Genomic DNA, 25,284 nt, shown 5'->3' on the forward strand with positions numbered 1-25,284 from the left:
CGCGGCTGGGGGCACCTGCAGCAGGAGGGCAGTGAGCTGGGGGCCTGCCCTGAGCTCCTGAGAGCTGGGCAAACCACAGCATCAACAGCACTTGGTGGTACCCTCTCAAACCCAGAGCCTTTCCATGTCAGGTGGGCAACTGGGCGGTAGCCCCAGGGCACAGCTCCCTTTCAGGGCAGGCTGGCACACCCCTGTCTGCCTGGCTCCTGCTGCTGCCCTGGAGAGCCATCCCTTCTCGAAAAAACACCTTGGCAATGCTGTCACCGCCGAGCTGCTTCATCCCCTAATAACTCAAATGCATCTTAGATAGAAATCAGACAATAATGGCACATAGTCCATTGTACATTCACTTCCCAGCTTCCAGTAACATATAAAAAGAAAATAAACCAGCACTGGCATTTCAAGGCAATTATTCAGAAGGGTCAAGAGATACAGCCCAACACAGAGGAGCTGGATAACGTCAAGTCTCTTTAATGCGTAGGGATAACACGATAAGGCTGTCAGTTGCCCTGCAGTGAGTGAGGTGCGGATCAAGCAGTTATAATCAAGTTTTGGGCTTCTCTGACCTTGCCCGTTCCTCGGCTGCTATTATCCACCGCACGCAGGAAAGTATTCTGATGCTGTGATCATGCCCCGGGGACTGCAGCGAGCGCAGGGGGTCTCTGCGGAGGCAGACACTGAGCCCCCACACAGACAGCGGCCAGGACCCCCGGCTGGCTGTGCTGCGTGCTCTCCTTCCTTTCGCTCTTTATCTGCAAATTTGCAAGGCACTGCCCAAAGCAATAGAATCTAAGAAACTGGCAGCATAGATTTATTTTTTTTTTCTGTAGAAACCGAGGTAAAAGAGAGACCCGGCTGCGGAGGTAGGAAGGGAAGGGTCCTCCCGGGGAGGAAAAGCAGCTCCGGCCACTGCTGCTGGTAAACATCTGCCCCACAGAGCCGCTCTGCTGGAGAGAACCCAACCCAGCAACCGCTCCTGTTCTGGCGAAACTGGGCCAAACCTTTCGCTGGTGTAATGCGGGCTAGCAGCACAGAGGCCGGGCGGATGATGCCAATTTGTGCTAACGAAGGGGCTGGGCTGATCTCCTCACGCAACTGGAGTCAATAGGAGCGGTGCCAGCAGCTTCAACCAGGGCATGATTTCATCTCGGCCTGCGTCGTCTTACGCCCCAGCAGCCGTCTCCTCTCCGCGCTCCTGGCAGGGAGCAGGGGAAGGAGCTGCTTGCTCTCCAGAACTTTCCCCTCCAATCTTAAGGCCTTTCCCCTCTCTGTAACGCCCAGCTTGCAAACTGCCCCGTTGGTGGCAACGCAGCCCTCAGCCTGGTCAGGGGCACGGGAGAACCGAGCCGTGATAAAAATTGTGCGCGGCCGTATGGCTGCGTTTATCCTAAAAACATCACCCAATGTTTCTTGTGCTCCGAGTTCCCCTGGGAGCGAAGGACAAAGCCGTGAAGCTGCCAAGGGCCGGGTTCACCAGGGTGGGTATCGCACAAGCTGAAGTTCAGCAGCTCCCCGCCAAGTAATGATGTTACCGGCCATGGAAGGGAACCAATCCAAAACCATGGGGAAAACATTTTTGTAGAGAAACATCATCTCTGAAACCATATAAACAAATCCGTTTGGGCACAGCAGAACAAAGAGCTATAAAAGGAGAGTTTGGGAAAAACACCACTAATGGGCGGTAATTCACACGGTGCCCGCCAGACTGTATTTTTGTAATTTGCATTCCCTGGAGAGGCACTGGCCTCTGATTTCCGAAGCACAGAGGAATATGGGAACAGCCCAGCCAGCTGCGGGGCCACACTCGGCACCCCTTGGCTCAGAAGGTGCTCCGGAGCAGGACGCGGCCGAACAAGCAGGGTGCCAGTGAGTACAGGGGAGCACCCACCGCGGCTGTGCTCCCCCAGGGGCAGCACGCAGCAGGACCTTCTCACTCAAATTCTCCAGAAGCGGAGGCGAAGCCGTGTCCGAGGCGTCTGCTTCATCTGCACGGCCTTGCCTTTGGGCACGGCAGAGCACCAGAGACGTGGGCAGGCGGCTTCACAAGAAACTCATCGCTCCTAATCTGGCTGGGAAACGTCAGCCCTTGGGAAAACACAACATACCTTTCTGTGGGCCGGGAGGAGAGACCACTGGACATCAGGTTTAGCAGAAATAAATTAAATTTGTATTAGGGGCTGAAATTGTTTCTCTGCTTTGAGAGGCTATTTCAGAGAACAGAGGAGCAATAACCTCTGAGGAGGTGAAATCCACAGCAGAGGAGCAGGTCCTCCCTGTGCTGAAACGGCACTGTTAGCAGGACCTTAGTGCCAGCAAGATCAGCTCTTATTAGGTTCCAATTTTTGTTTTGTTCTTTCTCAAAAGATCTGTTTCTCCAGCACGCCATGGCAGACAGCAATAAAATGTTACGAGCTGCTGCTCCGTGGTGCACACTGTGACTTTTATGAGCAGAAACCCCCAGATCCCAGAGAGCCTTTAGACAAACGCAAGCTGGGTCTGTAACTTAAGCCCCATTGAATTCACAATTTAATCAGACCAACATAAAATGGGGAAGTCACGCAGGGCCACCGCTCTTACCCCGTTCTCAACTGCTTCTGTTTGTCAAAACCACGTTACCTTCACCACTGCACGTGCGGAGCGGTCAGCTGTAACACAGTCAGCAGAGACGCGGTGCCTCTGTGTGCCGGGGAGAAAGCGCCCCCGTTCCTCCCTGCTGTCCCTCCTGCGACCAGGGGCAGGGGGGACACTCAGCCCCCAACACAGGGCACAGATCCTGCCTGGGCCACCCGCTGTGAGAGCCCGTATCCGTGGCACCAGCAGGAAAGCTGCCACCGTTCTGCTGCTGCGTCCAAGCAGGACGTGCAAACAGGTGACAGTGGCAGAGTGCCACCAAGGCATCGGAGCCCAGCGCGAGCCCCGTGGCTGGCAGCACCCAACACAGCACGCTGGCCAGGGCAGGAATGTCCGCTTCCCCGAGGCCAGAGCCCTGCCGCTCCGCAAAGCTGCAGAAAGGGGAGGCTGCATGTGAGGCACCAGCCTCCCCGCGTCACCCGCTCTCCAGAAGAGCCCTGCCTGCAGCGGGGCACCCCAGCACCCCGCTGGGGAGGACACCTCGGGCTCGCCGGGGACGCGCTGGAGCCCCACGGCAGCAGCTGAGCAGCAGTGCCCCAGCTCGCACCCCCCGTCCGACCGCAGGGCTGCTGCGGCAGGTTTTGCTCCAGCCCTTTTCACGCTTCCATTTTTAGCCGCGGTTTGCAGTGTTATTCCTGCAGCACTAGCTGTGTCAGGGCCCAGCAAAGCTTCTGCCCTGGCTCAGTGTTTTCCCCACTGAGCAGCACCCCTGAGCCCGTACCCTGCCCAGCCAGCCCCCTCCCACCCCAGGGAAGACGAACCAGACTGGCCACGACCCCCTCCCAGCCTCAGGATTCACCCCAACTTCAGGCACAGCCTTAGGGCATCGTCTGCACCCCTGCACGGCCCTCCAGCTGAGCAGGATGGGGCTCAGCACCTACGCCTCCCCGCACCCAGGGGCTCTGCTCACTCTCCCACTACCGCTGTCAATCCTGCAGCTTCCAGCAGGACATTGCCCTGTTCCAACGGGAGCCTCGACAGGCTGGGTTTTGCCCCACAGCTACAAACCCCCTCCCCAGCCGCAGGTTATTCCCTCCCCACCGCCGAGCTCACTGAGCAGCACAGACATTATACAGTGAAAATGGTCTCTCGGCCTCCACACCCCCCTTCACAAGAGGCTCGCACATGCTGTGGGAGGTTTCTGGGTTGCTTCTTTGAAAAGCTATTTGAGGTCAGGCTGACTCAGTGTTTCCCAAAAGGCAACAACCCTTATTGTCTCAGTGTGGGTCTAGAGCAGCCGCCAAGCACCGCCCTGCGCGCTGGGGCCTGATCCGGGTCCCGGGGACCGGCAGGTGCTTTCTGCACACGAAAAGCCAGACCAGATCTGCTATCCCAAAGTTCAAAGGCAAACCGCAGCTCCCTGCCTGCAGATAACCTTTTCCACAGCAGGCGACCCGTTCTGGGAACCCGGGGGATGCTCCCAGGAGGTGAGGAAGGGACGTGCCTGCAGCAGCCCACGCACCCCGACAATTTCTCGTCCTCACTTTGCATGCAGCTCTGCAGCTCCAGAGCCTGCGTGCGGTCGGAGACGGCACTCTCCAGCTTATGGGAAATGAGCCCTCCCAGTCCAGAAAGAGCCAGGTGGCCGTGCTGTAAGCCATACAGGTCAGAAACCAGGCTCCATGCAAAGTCCCGTACTCACGCCATTCGGGGAGCTGATGTTCAGCGCTGAGCCCTCTGCTGGGGGTTTGCCCCCCCTCCACCCTACGCCACACCAACCTCCTTCCCAAGGCGGCAGGGGCAGGCTGGCCATCGCGCTCCCGTGCCGGGAGGAGATGGGGCTGGAACCAGCAGGGACAGACTTGTGAGGCAGCTTCAGGCTATTTCAAAGACAGCGAGTGAGCTCCCCAAAGCACCAGTCCCTCCTTTAATGTTTCCAGCCGCAAGAAGATGGCTTACAAAGAAGGAGTACAAGCAACCTTTCCTCCTCCCAAGGCAAATGCAAGGCTGAATGCTCATTACTGCCATCTCTCTAACACGGGGCAATCGCACAGGCTGTGCAGCCTTCTCAGGAAAGCGTTTTATTCTGGTCCACAGCATTCACAGGCTGGATTTTGCTACGGCTCTCCCCTGGGCTCATGCCCATGGATTCCTACCCCCCAGGAGGCTTTACCCCCACACAGCTCCATCCCCACATCACTTCTGCTGCCAAGCCCCCATAAGACTTAAACCTCCCCCTTTCTCTCAGTCGTGAGCAGTAACTCGGAGGGTGAAGGGCAGGGAGGGCTTGTGCTAAAAGCCACTTTATCACACGCGCCCACGCGAACGGCGTCAGCCAGAGAGCAGCTCGGGAGCGGGTGTGCACTGGGGTGCTGAGCAGGTCGGGGAGCAGGGACCGGCCACACGCAGTCCTGGGAGTGGGCATGTGCTCAGACCACGTCCACAGCATGGAAAAATAAACAAACGGGGATTTCTCTGTCGGGGAGGAACAGCATTTAAAAGGCGCTTCATAAACCTATCTACAAACATGAGAGCGGCTACTGCTCCTCCTAGAGGGTGGTGGAACTGCACCTCGAGGCTCCGCTTCGCTCAGCTCTCCCTGGAGAAAAGAGGGAGGATGGCCTGGCTGGGACAGCGTGGCACACAGCTGCACGGTGCCGGATGAGTCCCATCCCACACCCCAGGTAACAAACCTGCGACCCCGCAGCACCCTGCAAAGGAGAGCTCTCCCTCGCCACGGGCACCCCATGGCTTTCCTGCTCCTCGCTGCCATCTGCAACCTCCACCAGATCACCGGGCAGCGCTCGCAGCCCGGCGCCTGCTGAGTGTGCCGCAGTCCTGCCAGGAAGCACTCACAACACCCCTGGTCCGGACACGTCTATTTACACGAGGAGAAGCACAGACACAGGGCGAGGAGGGTCTGCCAGCCGGCACGGCCAGCTGCCAGCACAGGCTGCTGCCCCCTGCGTGCTGCCGGGCCGGGGCTGGCTGGGTCCTGTCCCCAGCCGCCACCAGGCCACCTCCCTGGCGCTGGGCGAGGGCAGAGTCACTTTGCAGACACTGTTTTTTCAGAAGTCGGGGACAGCGACGTGCCCCTGGCTGCGCGGACAGTCCAGAGATAGGTGGGGGGATCTCCTGGTAGCATCGTGCCCTGGCGGCCACCAAGGGCAGGAGCCCGTGCCAGCCGCAGAGGCACAGTCCGGGCAAGTCTCCATCCCGGTCTTAGTCGTTCTCACTCTGCAAGGAGAGAGGGGAGAGCAAGGGTGAGGTGACACGGCTTGGGCTGGGGGGATACAGCCCGTCTCAGTGCACCCGAGGCCACCTGATAAGTCTCCCTGCCCGAGCACAGCCCTGCCGTGCCACCTCACCTCCATTTTGCTGTATATCCAGCTGAGGAGCTTTGTCACACGTGTGTAAACACCAGGCTTGTTCTTCTGGCCACATCCTGTCCCCCAGCTCGTCACCCCAGCCACATACCAGCGGCCGTTGTCCTCGCAGACCAGGGGCCCTCCACTGTCACCCTGGCAGAGAGGGGCAGAGCGGTCAGGAGAGGAACAGGAGATGCCCCTTTGCCGGTACCTAGCCAGGGGACACCGGCATGCAGGAAAAGCGGGCAGCCCCGCTGGTCCCATACGACCTTGCTGGTGGGACCGTGTGCCCCGGCTCACCTGGCACGCATCCTTCCCTCCCTGCAGGTACCCAGCGCACATCATCCGTGGGGTCAGGTAGCCCTCGTACACCTTGTCGCTGTTGCAGATCTTGTAGTCGATGAGCTTCACCTCGGCCTCCCGCAGCTTTGGGGAGGTGTTATCTGCAAGGCAAGAGGAGCCGTGGGGCAGGGTGGGCTTCATCCCCCTGCCGCCCCCCAAACCCTCCGCAGCACCAGGCGTTTCTGCGGCACTGAGGGAGGAGGATGGTGTTTCTTGCAGAGCCGTACAGCCGTGAGGGCAACCGCTGCCAGTCACCCCTGCGGGAATGGCCCTCAAATGCTGCAGCAGAGCCACTTTCGCTCCTCGTGTGCTGGGCTCGCAGGTCAGGCTGCAGCGCACAGGAGCTGCCCGTGGAGAGACAGCGTCCTCCCTCACCTTCGTTCTCCCTGGTCTTCCCAAAGCCGGTGATGAAGCAGGACCTGCCAGTCTGGAATCGCTGGCCGTACATGGGGAGGCAGGCTGGGCGAACCTGAGCTGGAGGGAGACACGATGAAAACCAGGCGAGAAGAGAGGGATGAGTCACCCAGGAGCAAAATAGCCACTGAAGTCACCAGCCCTGTGGCTAGGGAGGAGCATGGTGTGCAGGAAACGCTCCCCTCTGTGCCCACCTGGGCAGGGTCCCTGCCGGCCCCTCGCCACACTGCCCATGTGGGGCACAGCGAGCGGCACGATGCCGGCTGCACAGCGCAGCCCATGGCTACGTGCCGGGCCCTGCCAGGGGAGGACAGACCAGTTCCCAACCACAGGACAGGCATGCAAAATGGTGTGGCCACAGCTGAATAGGATGCCCCAGCTGGCAGCAGCCCCAGGGATGGCTCCGAGGGGACCCGAGATGCCTCTCGCTCCTGCCCGTCCCCAGGCTCTCTCTGTCCCCCCCAAACACCAGCCCCAGCCCTGCAAGCTGAGAGGTCTCACCTGAGAGCGTCAGGGGCCTTGAGAGCTTCATGAGAGCGATGTCGTAGTCATCGTGGTCATCGCTGTAGTTGGAGTTGATGATGACCTGGGAGACGGGGATGCCCTCTGTGTGCTGCTTCAGGTCCGAGACCCCGCCGTACACCTTCCAGTCGTCGAGGATCTTCATGCTGTTCCTGGGCAAGGGACAGATGGGGGTAGCAAGGAGTGAGACGTGGGGCTGGGCTGAGCCGGTGCCCCCGGGCTGGGCAGCAGCACTCACATGAAGAAGCAGTGGGCTGCGGTGAGGACCCACTGCGCGTCGATGATGGTGCCGCCGCAGATGTGGATCGGCCCATACTGCACACTGACTTGCCAGGGCCATTTGCTCACAGAGGTTTCCTTTCCCCCGATGATCCGGCCAGAAATCCTCTGCCCACAGGCTGGAGGGGGAGAGCAGGGCTGAGAGAGGGGCTCTGAGAGCAGGCAACATGGAGGGGGACGCGCAAATACATCCCCACCACCCGCGGTGCTCGGTAGTTCACAGGGGCCAGTGGAGATCATGAGAAAGCAGTCTTCGTAGTTTTCTATCACCCAGAAAGTTTGCTGGAAAACACCCTGTTTGCCCAACCCTGTGCAAAGAAAGGAGGAAAGCGCTCCCAAGAACGTGTTTGGCCTCGGCCGCCCTTGGCCGGGTACCCTGTCAGCCAGCCCCCTTACTTGTGCATCGGAGGGAGACGTACTTTCCCGTGAGGCACTGGGAGCTGCGGGAGAGAAGAGGGAGAAGCAGCCTCAGCCCCAGCCCCGCAGCACTAGGGCAGGGCAGGGTCAGGAGGAGACGCTGCCTGGTACCTGTTGAGGCTCTGCTGGATGGTCTCTCGCTCGTCGGTCACGGTGAGGCTCTTGCCGGTGAGGCGCAGGGGGACGTATTCAGTCTGCGATGCACTGGGAGGGGAGGGGAGAGAGGCAGTGAGGATCCCCCCTGGCTGGGCACTGACTGCCTCGTCCCTGCCTTTTAGAAGCAGCTCTACACGCTAAACCCCGGGGGGGGACAGAAAAACGCCCAGAGCAGTGCTGGACACACAGCCTTCCAGCACGAAAACACAATGCTGGGGGAAAGAGACAGCGGAACGTGCACCCGGCCAGGGCAGGAGGGCCAGAGCAATGCCCAGGGGGCTGACAGGGCCCAAGTGCCCAAGCAGGATGACTTATCCTTGGGGAATTACTTCTGAAATCCCAGCTGCCGGCAGGTCTTTCTGGAGAAGGAGTCGTCCCAGGCGCTGCTGCACACCGGCAGCCACTGGCTCTCAGCACTGGAGTAGATGTGGAGCAAGGACTCGTCGGACGTGAAGCGCACTGCGGGGATGGAGCCGGCGGGTCAGTGGTACCCACGGGCTGCCCTCGCTCCCGCCCCCCCGGCTCCCGGTGCCTCACCGCAGCCCAGCTCGTCGCTCCTCTGGGAGCAGTCGACGACGCCGTCGCAGCGCACGGGGCTGTCCTTGCAGCTCTCGGCAGGCTCCTTGTACACAATGCCGGTCTGTGACCGCCAGAACATAACTGGAAGCAAGCGCAGGCTGTGGTGAGGCCGTTGGCAGGGAGGGACTCGCTGTGGGTGAGGGTGCTGTGACCCACCCGGCCGGGAAGCTGGAGGAGGTCTGCCACGCAGAAGGGCACTCCCAAACACCGAGCTTGGGTGCAGGGCTGCCATTTGAGCCAAGGCTGAAGAGCTGCCGGACGCGGGGCTGAAGGAGGACTGCCCTGAGGACTCCTCCCGTGCCAGCCCAGCAGCACCCAGCTCAGCTGCTGCGAGCCTCCCGCTGAGCCCACTTCTGGCTTGCCCCTGCAGAAAGATGCTTCCAGCCTGCCCGATGCTTCAAGCCCACCAGCTACAGCAGCTGGAGAACCCCCAGCCAGATGCCGCGAGGATTAAAGGGAATCCCCCTGTGCCTGTGCCTGCTCCACCTACGCACCGCGCTTCGTTTGACGGGTGCTGCCCGCCACCCCTGCGCCTCGGGGAGGGCGAGCGTGGGCGCTGCTGGGGGTGCCCCGCTGCCGCCAGCCCAGGAGGAGGAAAGCGCGGTGCAGCCCCCCAGCCCCGCTCGGGACGGCAGGGAGCCCCGGCAGCGGCTCCCCGTTCCCCGGCGATCCTGCTCCTGCGCCTCCAGCAGATGTCAGGAACACTCAGGAAATGGGAAGAGCACGTCCCTGCCTGCCACGTCCCGGCCCGGGGGTTTCCCTGCGGCACTTCCCAGCCTCGGTGACCCCCCAAGCCTCTGCTGACCCCCAGCGCCTCCGAGGTCTCCCTCCCCCCAGGGAGCGCCAAGCTGGGACCCCACTCACACAGCAGGATGAGGGCGATGAGCAGCACGATGAGGACGGAGACGCAGAAGATGAGCGCAAGCCGTCGCTGGCTCATGCAGGGAGCTCTGAACATGGAGGATCCTGGCAGCAGGGCAGAGGCAGGGTCAGGGGGAGCACCGCCTTCCCGGGGTGCCCGGACCCTGCTGCCCACCAGGTCATAGCAGCAGCTCCCCAGAGGACCCACGAGATGTGGGGGAGCAGAGCCACGCACACCCCGCACCTCCCCATGGCATCCCCCCATCCTGCCATGGTCACTGTCCTCCCCCTTGCCTCTGGCACCCCTCACGTCCCCAGGGAAACACCAGCCTGTGCGTGAGCCCAGCAGTAGACACAGGCACCCATTCCTTGCCTCCCTCCATCCCTCCCCACCCTAGGTAGGACTGGGGCCAGGGCGGCCAGAGACCGCCCTCGGCACCATCCTCTTACGTGTGCTCTCACAGGTCGTGCAGGAGGCCGGGGCTGCACTGGACTCGGGGCTGTAGGGCTTGAAGCTAATGCCAAGGACACTTTCCGGAGGCTGTGGAGGTCGGGCACCAAAGATGCTGCTGACTATGGAGGCATGGAGGCTGGGAGCGACACTGCTGGGCGATGCCGTGGTCTGCGAGCAGAGGATCATTAGTGGTAACGACCATTGCCCACCAGAGAGACCCCACAGCTGCCGCCCCTGTCACCAAGGCAGCCATGAAGGCAGAGGTGATGTGGAGCTGAGCTCCCCAGCATGGCACGGAGCTTCCCAGCATGGCCAGTGATTGCCACTGGTGGCTATTCCTCCACAGCACCATGAACCGCATGGAGAGTTCATTCAGTGCCTCTCTCTGTACCATGAAGCTCAAGCCGTACCCCATCTGGGACGGCTGAAAATCTCTTTGTCGCAGAGCTTTTCCCCTTTGGTTGGCTGCTGGCCAAATTTCCCCAACCGATCGCTTTGATCAGAGCAATCAGCTGGGTATTTGGCATCGGGTCAGTCACGCTGTGGCCCAGTTCCACGGGGCTATTGCCCCAATTTATGCATCTATCCTTAATTAGCCATTTGAAAAATACAGTGCAATTTCCAGCTGTTATTTAGTAATACTTAATAATCAGTGTTTTCCAAGCCCTGAAACATCCTGCACCCTGGAATGCTGTTCTGCAGTTGTGTCACTCCTAATCCATGAATTTGCAAAAGAATAGGTATTTGTTTCCTTTCCTCAAGATACACTCTTCCAAGCGCCCCACCAGCTTCAGAAGTGAGAGCCTCTCATCTTCCTCCAGAGGGGACCTGTGTACAAGGCCCACAATAAATGCTGTTTCCTCTGCCATTTGCAAAATCCCAGCTACGCCTCTGGCAACAAGGAATGGCTGCGTGCCTTACAGAAACTGCAAGGGCATCGCCAGCCGGCACACGGCAAGTTGCCTCCTTCCAGCTGGATTTTCTCTACCCTGGTGTTTCCTGCCGGGAATGGAGGACCCTAATGAGCACGTCGGGAGGTGGATCACGCTGTGTAAATATGGCTGTGCCCTTTCTTGCAATGCGGTGGTGTAACTTCCTGGGTATTATTCCTGTGAGTCACAATCCCTGGCGTGGCCACGCGTGCTCCCCGTGCGGGGTCTGCGCCAGCCCCAGCTGAACATCGGGGGACACACACCGCCTTTCCCACTGTGCCTTAGTAACTGCTCGCAGCCCAAGTTCATCAGCCACAGAGCCGGCCGGCACAGCACGCCGGGCTCCCGGGGAGGCTGCCTGGCCACCCGCCCTGGCCAGCAGTGGGGTGCGCAGGGCCACCCCCCGGCACAGACCTCCTCCCGCCGCCCGCGGGGACCTTGGCACAGGCACCGCTAACGTCTCCCGGCCATCGAAAGCCACTTCCCCGGGCTGCTGCGCGCATGGGGAGGAGCAGAGGCAGTTCTGTTGTACCGCATCACCCACCCCTTCCCCGCCACACGGCCAGAACAAGCCTGAATTCGCTCAGCCTGCAGCCAAAGGCCAGTTTTTCCTTCGCCTGAACTTCACAGCAGCCGTGGGCACAAGCCCAGGGCAGCCAGGCTGCAGATCTGGCTTCTCTCCAGCTCTCCTAGAGGTGCCGGGGAGCCCCTCGCTGCGCTCTGCGGGCTGGGCTACCACAGCAGCGTCCTCCCCTCAGGAGTCTGAGCAGTCACACCAATGGGATTCAAGGTCCCGCAGCAGGTATTGCACACCCGCACCCTGAAACACCCCCAGGGATCCTCAGTTGTTAGAAAGTGCACACAACCAGCAAGGGAGCCAGAGCTGCTGCAGGTCCCGCACGGCTGCTTTGCAGAGACAAAGTCACAAGCAGATGCCAGGAACCCTTCCTAGGAAAAGAATTTCTCCTGTCTAGGTGTAAATGAGGTTTTCGTAAATACCCAGGCAGTATCACTGAAGTGGGCATTTGTATGCTGTCTCCACGTCTGATATTTCACGTGCCTCACCCTGCAGCGAGCGTAACCCTCCGGTTATCAGAGCAGCAGAATTACAGCGCTGTTAAAGACAAGCCTCTCCATTGTACTAGGAAACACAGCTCAACTTGACCAGTAAGCCAGCGATGCTGGATACGAAAGCACTTCTCCAGTGCACAAACGTTTCAAATTAACACGTGAGTTCACTATAGGTTAAGTTGCTCCTATTATTCCTTAGCAGGAAACACATGCCCTTTCTTACACTCCGGCGAAATATTAGCTACTTATTTCCTTGAAAGTCTAAGGTCCAAGTATTTTTCTTTCTTAGTTCCATCACAGAAGCTAACAATTTTTATGAGGGGCTCCTGGTAACCAGCATAACTGATGGCTGTTGTACAGCCACTGGAGCAGAGAACAAACAGCAGCAGCTCCACAGAGACATTTCTGTTAAGGAGCATGCGTTACCCTGGTGAGCGAGCTGCACCTTCTGCCCACAAAACCTTTACTCATCCTTTGCTGGCTTTTGAGTAAAGTCAGACCCGGAGCCATGCCTATCTCACATGCGTGGCTGCGGTTTGAGCCCTTTTTCTGACGTCCTCTCTGCAAAGGTTCCAGCAGCCGCAAGAGCAAAGCGCTGCTGTGGGCTGGCACCGGAGCACCCGGCGTGGGGAGGGCGAGCGCAGCCAGCTCCTTTCCCTGCCAGGGCGGACCCTCGCAACCAGGGCAGGCGGGATGCTGGGGGTGAGCGCAGGGACCACCGGCCAGCTCTGCTCGCCTCCCGCCCAGCCCAGGCTGCTGGGGCACCAGCAGGCAATGCCCGTCTGCAGCGGGAGCCCTCTGCTGAACTTGTCCTGAGCAAAAACACCACCTCAGTCCACTCTCCCTCTTCTCCCAGGCTTTGAGCAAAGCTGGGAAGAGCGGCGCCAGAGACACCCATGCCTTTTGCACCCGGAGCTGCCATTTGCACTGACCTCCAGCTCGAGTCCCAGCGGCAGAGGGCGATCACTGGGGGGAAGGTGGTCCAGGCTGGGTTCCAGGCTCGGGATCCACACGTGATGGGGAGGGAAGGCAGGGAAACCAGCCAGCAGTCACCCACAGTTTCGGAGTGGGAGGGAGAGCGGAAGAAGCCAGGCAACACCTGGGGTGTTGCAACTGGACCTGGGGCCCAGCCGCGTCTCGGAGCAGCAGAAGGGCACAGCAGCTACCCAAAATTGGGAGCATCAAGAGGCAAGAGAGGTAGCCTGGCTTAAAAAAGCTGGAAGGAGCTGCCTAAAGAGGTGATCATCTTTCCCAGCTGAGCTCGGCAGCCCACCCCTCACAGCCAAGCAAGGAACCACGTGGTTGTGGAGCGCTGATTGTCCACGGCGGACTAGCTCAGCAAGCTAGTATCGATGAATGACAACAGCGACATGGTCCTCACACTCACCTGCAACAAAACCTGCCTAAATATCTGAAAGCCCCTGTTCCCTCCTGGTGACACCCAACCCGCAGCTGAGCGGTGCCTCGGCGGTGCCTCCCCGGGAGGGGCAGACCCCCAGCCCTGGGGACGAGCTGCAGGACGATGCTGCCGAGACCCAGATGCCGTAAAGGGCAACACACGGGGAAGTGATATCCCAAAGCACACAAGGGCCATTTTGCAAGCACAGGTGACAAGCCACGTCGATTGAGTCAGCCCCATCTGGCCAGGGACAGGTTGCCCTATGCCAGCGTGAGCAGCCCTTCAGGCAGGGATCAGAAACTGTTCCAGGGGGTGAGTAATCGCTGCTCACCCCATTCCACGGATGGGCAAACCAAGGCACGGAAAGATGAAGCGACTCTCCTGCAGTTGCAGAGCCGAGGGTGGCACCTGGGACTCCTAATGGCCCATTTAATCCAAGTGACAAGGCCGACGTGGCCCAGTGGGGATGCCCGATATTGGGTAATTGTCTCCATACGTGGGCATCCCAATTCCTGCCACTGTCTCACCAAGACATGGTGTCACTGCCCACTTTCAGGGCTACTCAGGACCAGGGTGACACTGCAAAGCTGGGGACAGGCTGTCCTCCCTCGGGACGCAGCCAGGACCTGGCACAAGCCCACTCCGTCCCTGCTCCTGGCTGCCTCCGAATCACCAAGGGGCAGGAAGAGGGTGGCTTTAACAGCTGGTCCTGCCTCCCCTCGAGCCCCATCCAGCCCGTCACTGCTGGCTTTGCACGTCCCGGACGTCGCTGGCACAGCCGGCAGCGTTCGGCGTGGTAATTACCTGCTGCCTCGCCCGGGCGGGCTGAGCCCGGTGCCCAGCCGGGGATGGATGTTTTCCTCATGACAGGATGCTCGGCAAGGCCCCACAGGTGAGACCGAGCAGTCCCCGGTCCACCCAGGCCAGAAAGCGCACGGGGAAAACTGCCAGGAGAGCGGTTGAGGGAGGGCAGCGGGGGCCAGGGCCAGCGGCGTGCTGCTGCTGCTGCTACCGGCGTGCAGCCCCATGGGAGCCAGCTCCCACCAGCAGCACCAGCCCACCCCACCACCCAGTCTCCCTGGTTCCAGCATGGAAAAGCAACGGTGCTGGGGTCCCTGACACCTCACAGGGCTGAAACTGGGGATGCTGGCAGCCGTCCTCCTCCCTCCACGTGCCGAGGGGGTGCCGGAGGCAGCAGCCCCACAGGCAGCTCGCCCCAGGTCCTTCTCCCTGCAGGCAGCAACAGGCAACGCCCCAGAGAGCAGAAACTGGGCCCTCCACCAAACCCCGAGGAGAGCGGGTCCCTACGGCCACAGAGCGACCCCTGGTACCCTGAGCCGGGCCGGAGCTGGGGGAGCTGCCCCGCGCCTTACCGGAGATATTTTCCCGTCCATCGGCCGCTGCAGGGCTGGGCTGGGATCACAGCTCCGGCACAGCCATCCTTCACGGCGCAGAGCGAGGTCGGGTCCGCGGGGACGGGGCAGAATCTGTTTGGCGAGCGGCTCGTACGTCAGTGCCAGCGCCGGGCGCGGAGGGAAACCAGTCCAACCTGCCGCCCAGCTCCACCGCTGCCTGTTTCCCAACTGCTCCAGGCACAGCATGCAAAATACCTGCTGCCGGTCGCCCCGGCCAGGCACTGAGGAACACCGGGCAGGTGCAGCACAACCCTCGGCTACAGCCAAAGGTCCAGGAGTCAGATAGGAGGTGAGGTCTGTCTCCAGAGGAGAGCATCATCCCAGGCACTGGGGGCTCCTCACCGCTCCCCTGGCTCGCTGCCTGCCCAAGGGCCCCCTTCTCCACCATATGCCCACCACGCACTCACACACACCTCTCCTGCCCCGGCCAAGGGCTGCGAGCATCAGCTGCAGATGGGAGAAAAGGCGATGCGCAACCACATCCAGCCCCAGCAAAAACCCTCTCATGCTCCTCAGGTGACCGAGAAGTCCAGAATGCCCCATTCCAAGGGAAATGAAACACCATTTACCTTAAGTTTCTCCAGAAGCTCTTTCATTCCTTTACTCATGGAGCAATGCTTTCGCATTGTGCAAGGAGAAAGCAGCTGTCTCCCGCTTCCTCTGTGGGCACGAGCGAGGAGATGCTTTGCTTAACCCAGAACTCACATTTGGGAGAAACAGGTAAAAATATTCAGAATAAAAGGAAAAAGGCCTAGCTCCTTTGTGTGCTTTCTGATGTCCAGACCCCTGGCCCCATGACCCTCGGTGCCACACGCCCCACTCGCCCCAGCCCCTGCACTCCTCGCTGGCTAGGGTTCTATTTTCCAGGCACATTTCTCCCAGCATTATTCATAGCATAAGTCCCTTATTCATCCGGCTCCCCACCCACACCGGCTCATCGGAAGGGCAGGAGACAAGCAGGGCCATCCAAGCTTGGATGAAACCTGCTGCAAAGCCCCCTTGATTTCAAGGCTGAAAAGCCCAGGATGGATCCCGCTGTCCCCTCCACCCTTCCCTGGGGCTCCCCATCCCATCCCTTCCCAGAAGGGTCAATTCCTGCCCTTCTCCCGTGCACAGCCTGGGAACAAACCCAGGCGGCTAGCGAGGGGGATCAGGGAGCTCAGATGAGAAGACCAACACCTGAGTCCATCCTGATCTTGGTGTTTCCTCCTATTTTCTGCTTGCAAGGTCATTACCGAGCCCTTTGCCTGCCAAGGTCCAGCACCTGCGCTTCAGCACACAGGGCAAACGCTTCCCCGGTGGTGGCCACGAGCCAGGCCACCTGCTCTGGGGCTTTCCCTGCTTCCAGGGTGGTTTCTGAGCCAGCCCTGGCTCTACAGCACACTCCTCTTCTGTTTTCACACCCAAGACTGACGGCGTTTTGTTTGCTGCTTGCAGCTGCCCCGTTCCGCCGGGGGCTCTGCCCCGCCGGGGTGCAGGGCTGGGGGAGAAGCGAGCTGGGTGCCCGGGCAGCCCTGAGCTGGCCTCGTGCACGTACCTGCGCGAGAAGCCACCGCCTCTTCTGAAGGGGGATCTTCTGAAAGCAGCTCCAGGTGGCAGCTCCAGGAATGATTGTTTGCTGATGTTTCTAGAAAGCCACCAACAGAAAGCAAGTTACAGAGAACTGTGTGTCTGGGCTTGACCCCGGCAACCTGATGTTAAATGTCAAGCGTTCGCAACACCTCCCGGGTGAAATCCTCACACTTTCTTGCTGGTAACTGCTCCCATGAGCCCTCCTGCACCCTCCTGCCCTCCCAGCTAGCAAACTGAGGTGCTAATAACACACACAGCCGGAGCCGGCACTGCCAGCCCCAGGGAGCCCGGCAGCTCCTCCGCTCTCTGCTCCGACCTACGGGCATGAGGGAACTGGGGAGGGAAGAGGATAACACAGAGGAAAGACCTGATGTAAGGTTCTGACTCGGGTAATTTCCAGGTTATTAAAAACATGGCTATTCCTATTCAAACAGTCACTTATTTTTCAGATTAAAAGGAAAAACTTGACAGCATTCTCGGCACGCTGCCGCACTGTCCCGGCATCAGCTCCTCGCGTGGCAGCTGGCAGTGGCCACATCCCTGCGGCAGCTCGTGTACCAGCGCGAGCATCGTGGGGCGCTTGCCCTGCTCACGATCTGAGCATTCAGCAGAACTGTCATTTCTCCTCAGCCTGCCTCATTTTCCCCTAAATTGCCAGCCATTTCTCCCCAGCCTCTGAACCGCCTTACCCGCAGGACCAGCCCCACGGTGTCTTTTCCAGAAGGCTCCCTTCTTCCTCATTTTTGGTCCCGTTGCTTTTGATTTTCATTCTTTTACCTGAAATGTGAGTTGTGGCTTTGTGTGGGATGAGGTTGTGCTTCATCTCAGGACTCCCAAATTCAGTGGATGCCCAGATCTGACTCACGAGCTGAGAGCAGAGTGACGGGACATCAACGGGTCTCGCAAACGGGGGAATAAAGCCAAGCTGGGGTGAAGCCAGGGAAGGGATGTGCTGCAGGAGCCGTGCCTATGGCTGCCCTCAGCAGAGGGAGAGCCTCTCCCGCTGCCGGGCACCCAACACCACCACCCCATGCCCCTGTCTCCCCCATGGCCCCAGAGGAGCGGAGACAAAGCCTGCATGTCCCTGGGTGCCACGCGAGCCAGGCGTGCCACCATGCCATCCCTGAGGTCCTGCTGCCCACCAGGCACCAGGGGACAGCTTGGTGGCACCGCTGGACCCACCCTGCGGATGACAAATGTGCTGGTGCTCTGGCAAGTCTGCCGGTTCGTGGAAGCCTGTGGGCTTTAGCAGGAAGGATGAGTCAGGGGAAAAAGCAGAAATCTCCTACTTTGGGCGCTTAAGATGGCTCTTTGAGGAGCCATTCTGCTGCGGCAAGGGGACCCGAGGTCCTGCCCCTCTATGCCCACCGAGCCAGGGACTGCTCTGAAGCTGAGGCTGTCCAGAGCACTCTCAGTTTCTCTTGCTCTTTTTATCACTGTCCTTCCCGCGAATTCCCCAGGGGGAAATTCCTCTTCTCAAGATGAAGCACTCTTCATCACATGAGGGCCCCTGGGTTTGCACAGGCCCCAGGAAAGCCCTCAAGCAAGCTCTGTTGTAATGTAGCCTGCCAGAGGGCAAAGCAGAGGACTTGCAGCCCGCTCGGTGGCAATTCAGGTCCTAGCACCTGCGGTCAGCATCACCAGGGCATCGCCCTGGGGCCAGAGCTGCCAGAGCCCCGGGGACAGCTTACAGCCCCCTCCGCCGCACACGACTTCAGAGCTTGAGACACCACCCGGCTTTAGCCGCTGGCAGGACAGGGCACTGGCCCAAGGGGACACTGCCAGGCGTGTGCCATGCTCAGTTAAGTCCCCGAGATGGGCCATCCTCGGTGCTAACGCTCGGCCCCTGTGCCGTGCTTTTCACATCTCATTTAATAATGAAACAGCGATGGCAGACACATGATGGACTCCTATTTTCCCTTTCTCAGCAGTGTACCGCTTTGTTCAGAAAAGCCCCCAGAGCTCTTCCTTTCAGGCTGCCTGTAGGAAATGCCCAGGCTGGGCTGAGAGATTAGCTGTGGGTGAGTGGGTGGGCAGTAAAGAAAAGTGGAAGTCACGACGCTGCTACTTTCCTCCTGCTGCGCTAACGCCTCCGAGACGTCACTGAGCCAGCCCCCAGGGGAAAAACAAGCGATCAGCAGCCTGCCAGAGCAGAGCTCGGCAGGCACCCTGCTCACCCAGCCCGGTGCTCGCAGAGGATGCTGAGCCGGCATGGCCCCCTCCGCCGCAGCCCTGGCACTGTGCGTGGCGCTGCTCCTCGCCCAGCGGACGGACGGTGAGTCTCTCCTGCCCCTCACTGTGTTGGCTTTCAGCTCCCCGCTCGCCGTGTCTGAGCCCCATGGCTCCCAGCAGGCTGCTCTGCTCCTCTCTGCACCCGAGATCCCATCACCGGGCTGGGGACGGAGATGGGAGAAGGCAGCGATCGGAGCTGCGGTGGTTTGGGGTTCAGCTCGGACACCTTTGCTGGCCGGTCAGGGCTCAGGCTGCTGGTACCCACTGGCTCCTGCCTGCTTGGAGCAGGACACGGCCAGGGCTCCCTGATCACCACTCAACCTTTCTCCGCTGGTTGGGAGCCTAAAGGCTGTGTTAGCCCTCGGGCATCAGTCTTGCTTACCTCCACCAGCGTGGACCATGGTGCCTTGTGTTGCGGTGAGATGGCCCGGTCAGCGCTCTGCTGACAGCCCTCCTCCCCACGGGTGGCTTTGCGTTTGCTGGCAGAGAGCGGCTGCCGAAGAAACCAGCACAGAACGGGTGGCAGATGTTATCTAGCGATGCTTTGCTGCACGTGACAGTACCGAAATTCAGGCAGGAGGTGTGAAAAAGTCTATTTCTTCCAGACAGCAGATAAGCAAAACAGGAAAGCTGAATCCAAACAGAGCTGCTAGCAAACAGCAGGGGCCCTCAGGGACGCAAATACAGCAGGCTTCCAATCCTTTCGTGGGCCAGAAAAGCAGGGAGATCTGCTGGGCTAGGCTGAGCAGGGCTCTCCCCAGAAGCAAGAGGAAGGGAAAGAGGGGGACGAGCAAATGCTGAGACTGGGAAGAGGGACAGGGCTGGGCAAAGCCTTGAGCCAGGGCTGAGCCTACAGCTTTTCGGGTGAGCGGGCAAGCTCCAGGCGAGCCATCGGGGAGGCAATTGCTCCTGTGGGTGGCAGGGGGATGGCACAGGACAGGACAGGACGCCCTGCAGCCTCACCTAACGCTGGCCTTCGGCCCCGCAGGTGAGCAGCTGGTGAGACCCACGCACGTGCGCTTTGCTGCGGAAACGGCACATCACCTGCTGCGGTGGAAGCCAGGACACAACACCTCCAGTGATGTCCGCTACGAAGTGCAGCACAAAGTGTGAGTACAGCCATGGGGAGACAGGGGGTTTTGGTCCCTGCCCAAGGTCACCAACAGCGGTGATGAGAGAGTGCCTGGCACCAGTCAGCACCGCTCTCACCCCAGGCGCTTCTCCCTGCAGCTACGGCACAAATTTTTCCTGGACAGACATTCCGAGATGCATGAATATCTCAGAGTGCTCCTGCGACCTCACGTACTACACCCTGGATCCTGCCCGGCGCTACTACGCACGGGTCAGGGCCGTGTCCGGAAACCACACGTCCCCGTGGCAAAGGACCAACTCTTTCTCCCCACAAGAAGGTAGGTCTGGCGTCTGCCTCCACCCCGCAGCCAGGGGCTTTGAGGATGGCAGAGGTCAGGGTGCCAAGCTGCTGGGGAAGAACCTGGGGACAGACGAGAGCAGGGATGTGTCTTTGTACCTTCCTGCAGGGCGGCCGAGATGGGATGGGACAAGCCTAGGACAGGTGGCACCGGCAGCAAGGGACAGTCACAGCTCAGTCCACTGCTGCAAACAGGAGAAAATCCTAATGTGCTCTTCCAACCATCTTGTTTCCAGCCAGCCTGCGCCTGTCAGGCCAGAGCCTCTCTGTGTCGGGCAACACCATCCACGTGGAGCTGCAGCTGCTCCTCAGGGCAGGGAACCTCACTGTGCGATACGAGGACATTCAGAAGCACGCAAGGCTTTACCGGGTCTACGTCAGGAGGGCACAGGACAATCGAACGGTGAGATGAGTTGCTGGTCTCGTGCTGTCCCCATCCGTCACACGCAGCACTGCCCAAGTTGAAAAGCAAATTTTTTAAAGTACAGCCTCCTGTAAAAGTTGATGTTGAGCTTTCTCACAGCCACAACATCACAGAGAGATTTCTCTGAACTTTTTATTGCGGTAGGTTCCCCAGCTCTTGTCAGGACTTTGGGTCTCGCTGCTGTTAGCTGTATCGCTGAGCACCCTGGGGACTTCCCCCAGGGGACAGTGGAGGAGGCGGGAGGAAAGCGCGGGGCTGGGGGCTCTCGGGTACCAGCTCATGCTCTGGTCATTGCAGTATGAAGTGGTGCAGACCGTCCCGGAGTTCAACATCAGCAACCTCTTCTGGGACACGGAGTACTGCATCAGCGTGGAGCCCGACGTGGCCAGCCGGTGCATCCCTGCCACACGCACCGACGAGGAGTGCATCACCATCGGTGAGAGAGACAGTAAGTGATGGGAGAGCCAGGGAAGGGGGGGACCTTGCGGGACATGGATCCTCCTCAGCCTCCTGGCCCTGGGGGTCCGCACCAGGGCAGCTGCTCTGTGTCCCCGCTGCAGTGCCTTCATGCTATGTGCACTGAGGGCTCTGCCTTTCCTGCCTCACCTGGGCACGTCCTCTCTTGCAGGGAGTGCAGAGCTTGCCCTGGGCATTGTCAGCTCCTCCTTCATCACCATGTCGTTCTTGGGCCTCCTGGGGGCTCTGCTGGTGTGCACCTACGTAAAGAAACCCACGAGGCCGCCGCCGTCGGTCCTGGTAAGACAGCACCCTTTGTGGTCGGCACGAGGTTGCAGGCTTGGGTAGCCCTTGGGGGAGGCAGGCAACAAGCAGGGACGAGGCACGGCTCACTCCCCTCTTTTCTCTCCTTCCCAGAAGTCATTCATAAAGCAGAGCTCGCTCTGGGTGGAGCAGGAGTCCTCGTCCTCGGGCAGCCAGGATGCAGACCCCGTCCAGCAGCTCTTCCTGTGCCAGAAGGAGCCCCAGCAGGAGAGTGGCCACAAGGGAAGCACTGGCACAGCCCAGCTGTCCCCGGAGAAGGGCTGGAAGCTCCCAGCACGGCCTGAGGACCGGCTGTGCCTGCTGGGGCCGGGGAGCAGAGACAGCAGCTGCACCAGCACCGACAGCGGCATTTGCCTGCACAACTCCTCCTCCTTGGAACTGAGCTGCTCCTCGGGCCACGAGCCCCAGGGCTACAAGCAGCAGGTGCCCACCGGCGACGACAGCGGCGTGGGCCTGGAGAGCCCCTGCCCTCGCCCCACATGCTCCTCCGGCAGCGGGAACGTCAGCCCGGCCGAGACCAGGCAGCCCCAGGGAGGGGAGCGCGGGCTCCCCCCTGACACCAGCCAGGACAGCGAGCAAGACGTGGAGTTCCGTGGGTACCTGCAGCAGTCCAAGGGCACGGTGGAGCCGAGGCAGGACTCAGCCAAGGGGATGCTCTTCTCAGGCTGCGCAGGATCCCCACAGGGCCCAGGCAGCGCTGACATTGCGCTGGATGTAGAGTGTGCCGAGCTGGCTGTGGCCAAAGGGTACTTGAAGCAGTCCTCTCCCGAGCATCCCCGTCGCCATGCACAGGACCTTGCTGCATGGGGGGCCCCTCGGGAGCCCACTGCCTGGGACTTCTCCAGCCAGGTGGGGCCCGAAGCCCCCACTCTGCTGAGCTATGGGGCTCCAGGTGCTCCCTTGGCCCCCAAAGCCGTCCCCGAGCTCCTGAAAACTCCCTTCGACCTGAGCATCTTCAACACTGACCTCTGCGGGACGCTGCCCCTCGTCTCCAGCCTCAGCACCGACGAGTGGCTCACGCGTCAAATCAACCCCCTGAGCCTTCTCAACGGGGACAGCAAGGACAGCCGCCTGTGAGCCACCCCCGGGCTGGGGAGCGAGCGCGCGCCAGCCCCCCACGCTGACCCAACTACCTCTTCTAGCCACTGACCACAGGGAGCAGCTACTCCGATAAGCTACCGCCGACCCCCGAATGCATCAACCTGAGCGGTGCCCCGGCCGAGACTCGCCCGAGAAGCACCAGCTTGGCTACCTCTGGGGCTGCTTTGGCTCTGGTACCACCGTGGCCAGCCCCCGGCGTGCCCCGTCCCTTCCCTCCAGCCACCCTCTGGCATAAAGCTAACAGGCACGAGGACAGGCTGTGCTGGGGGGGCTCATCCCCCCTTCTCTGGCCACCAAGCCCAAGGATACACACCAGGATGTTTCCCAAAGGGTGATCCTGCCTTCTCTACCTTCCCCAGCGGCCCAGCATGGGGGATACAGCCCCGGGGCTCAGGACCCGTGGAGCCCTGCGCTTCCCCTGCCCACTTCCCCCTCCCACAGGCAGGCACAGGGCTCCTCCAGCTGACGTACGCGCTTCCAACGCCATCCAAACCTTTCACAACACACACACCAAAAGCAAAAGGCAGCCTGACGTCAGCCATCCTGCTGCTGGGAGCGTGGAGCTCCTTCACCGGGAGGGAGCAAGGGACTTTCCTGACCTTACAGAGACCCTTCAGCCCCTACGGCAGAGACCCGGGACGCTGGCTACCTCCGACGGGGTGCAGGACGCATGCCACACAAGCCCAGCATGAGCCAGGGCAGCCCTGCCCACACTATGGTCCATGTTCTGCCACTATTGCATACAGATGTTATTTATTCTATTTAATTTGTAAATACAGAAAGGATGTGGTGTTATTTATTTGGTCCACTCATCTGTACATCCCCTTCTGAGGTCAAGCTGCGCTTTCTGTTTTCAGATGTGGACTTTCCCCTGCAGCAAAGGGCAACTTTGCCTTTGCCTCACACGGGGAAGAGTCTTTCCACACCGCAGCTGGAACAAACAAAAGGAAAAGCAAGCAAGCCAACTGGGAGCTTCACGCTCAGCTGAGGCCCAGGGTGGCTGTCCCAGGCGAGGGTTGTGTTGTAGGAGCCCACACCGGAGCGGCGGCAGGGAAAAGGGCCTGGGCAGCTCGCGGCGATTTCACAGGGGTGCACTGGGCGTGCTGCGCGTCCCCCCTCCTTCCTGGGGACCAGGCACCGGGGAGGGACAGGAGCGTCTCCCGGGCAGAGTGGAACAAGTCAAAACCAGGGGGCAGGGGAACAGTTTCTGTGCCAGATGGGAACGACTTACCATGCACTACACTTGGCTGCTGCCAGGTCACTGGAGAGTTTTTCCAAAAGTCACTTAGTTTCCAAGAAACTTCACAGGGGATAGTCCCATTAGAACTGTTGATGGAAACCCATCTCGGGCAGTACATTTTTTCGGGTGAAAACATGAATCACTGCAGGCAGGAGAAAGGATGTTGATGTATCGCCGCGTTTCCTCCTGTTACGTCTGACTCGCGCTGAAGCCGCGCTCGCTGCGTCAGGCGGAGGCCCCGGCCGCTGCAGCGATGCCAGCCCCGTGCATCCTCCTGCCTTTCCGTTTTCCACTTCCACCATCCCTTCTTCCGCTGGGTATTTTGGGGGTTGGGGCTTTTTGCTTTCTTTTTTTTTCAGCTTCTTCTGAAAAAAAACTGAGTCATCAAAACAAAGCATGACTTCTTTTTCTTTTTAAATGCTCCTGACGTCAAGCTCTGCGGCCGGATCCCGTGCAGAGCCGGGTGCTGCCAGTTCCGGCTCACTGTGAAAGGCTCCAGCCGGCAGCATCCAGGGGCTGACAGAAATGACGTTTCCCTCCCCTCCGCAAGCAGCCAGGGCTCTCCTTTCAACGAAACTCAGATGAGTTTGCCAGAAACCCATGCACCATGCACTTTGGCTTCGATAGCCGAGAGCACAGACGGTCCCTCCGATTCTCTGAAAATCCCGCATGCTCACATTTTCCTGAACTAAGTCACAGCCTAATGCACGGAGGACGTTCGGCTCCTCTCCTCCTCGCACCGCACCCCGGCTGCCCCAGCAAGGGGCTGCAAACACCTTTCCTGCCCCAGCACCGTCCCGTACAAGTATTTCCAACCCATTATCAGCAAGGGGGGGCCGCAGAGCCCCCAGCACTGCTCGAACCCTGCAAGGAGCAGCACGGCAAAGGAGAAGGGAGGGGGCTCACTGCCAGCCATCAGCTCGGGGTGCAGACTGGGGCTCTCCGCTCCGGCCTCACCAGTTTGCCTACACACAGCCGTGCGGTCTCCCGAGTTTCTCTTCCTTTTCCAGCTGAGAAAACAGTCTGCAAAGAAACAGTCCCAAGCCCCCACCTGCCGGGGGGGGCCGCAGCAACTTTTCTGGGCTGCTCCTGTGCTCCAGGCACTTCCCTGGCCAGTCGCCGTGCTGAGGTTGGAGGCGGCTGCCACGAGAAAGCCCACGGGGAGTTTCTGAGTTGTTTGCTTGCACTACCAATGCAGAGGACAAATTTCCACATTGGTCCAGATATTTGACCGAGGAGGGAAGTCTGAAGCGGTCTCATTTCCTTATGGCATTTTCCCCTATTGCACAAAATCAGCCATCCAGTCCTGTGGCTCATTGCCATCCTTCTTAGCTGGCTCCCCGTGCTCTCACTGCCCTGTCCACCAACAGCCCGGCCCAAGGTCTCCTGGGCACAGAGTCGGCCAGTGTCGCTGAGCCATGGGGATCCGTGGGGAAGGCAGCTTTTCTCTCCAGGATCATGTGCTGAGGAAGCCTGGGATAAGGCAGCGTGCTCTTCCTCCAGCTCAAGCAAGGGGAGGCTGAGCCAGAGCACGGGGATGGGGATGGCAGCCGGCCCCGGGCACCTTCCAGCGCTGCCCGTGGCCAGGGAGGGCCAGCAAGAGAAACGCAGCTGTGGGGAGCAAATGGAGAAGCTCTTTTAAAAAACAGAAACTGCAGTGTTTCAATTTCAGTAGAAATCCAGTGTATTCAGGGGCTGCTTTTTAAAGAAGCAAGAAAAGAGGAAT

General features: G+C 60.1%; 2 protein-coding genes across 3 annotated transcripts; one reads left to right on the top strand and one right to left on the bottom strand.

Annotated features, from left to right (window-relative positions):
• Positions 1 to 4,281: 4,281 nt before the first annotated feature.
• TMPRSS13 (transmembrane serine protease 13) lies at positions 4,282 to 19,558 on the bottom strand. The gene is made up of 17 exons (XM_063355186.1): positions 18,967 to 19,558; positions 17,042 to 17,129; positions 16,318 to 16,407; positions 15,350 to 15,440; positions 14,739 to 14,852; positions 9,960 to 10,131; positions 9,513 to 9,614; positions 8,607 to 8,729; positions 8,399 to 8,528; positions 8,025 to 8,117; positions 7,893 to 7,936; positions 7,456 to 7,804; positions 7,197 to 7,369; positions 6,657 to 6,755; positions 6,240 to 6,382; positions 5,940 to 6,092; positions 4,282 to 5,808 (listed from the first exon to the last, which is right to left on the bottom strand). Exons 1-17 carry the CDS (start codon positions 18,983 to 18,985, stop codon positions 5,794 to 5,796), a joined length of 1,998 nt encoding a protein of 665 aa, XP_063211256.1. The 5' UTR covers positions 18,986 to 19,558; the 3' UTR covers positions 4,282 to 5,793.
• On the top strand, positions 18,388 to 25,164 carry IL10RA (interleukin 10 receptor subunit alpha). 2 transcript variants are annotated; one of them, XM_063355188.1, is made up of 7 exons: positions 18,388 to 18,627; positions 19,573 to 19,693; positions 19,815 to 19,993; positions 20,250 to 20,416; positions 20,735 to 20,873; positions 21,066 to 21,193; positions 21,311 to 25,164. In XM_063355188.1, the coding sequence occupies exons 1-7, from the start codon at positions 18,564 to 18,566 to the stop codon at positions 22,292 to 22,294; spliced, it is 1,782 nt and encodes a 593-aa protein (XP_063211258.1). In that variant the 5' UTR covers positions 18,388 to 18,563; the 3' UTR covers positions 22,295 to 25,164. The 2 variants fall into 2 exon arrangements, with proteins under 2 accessions (XP_063211258.1, XP_063211257.1); XM_063355187.1 differs by having other exon boundaries at positions 18,389 to 18,627; positions 20,735 to 20,885.
• The last annotated feature ends 120 nt before the right edge of the window (positions 25,165 to 25,284 follow it).

Source organism: Chroicocephalus ridibundus, chromosome 18, assembly GCF_963924245.1.
Source record: "Chroicocephalus ridibundus chromosome 18, bChrRid1.1, whole genome shotgun sequence".
NCBI lineage: Eukaryota > Metazoa > Chordata > Aves > Charadriiformes > Laridae > Chroicocephalus > Chroicocephalus ridibundus.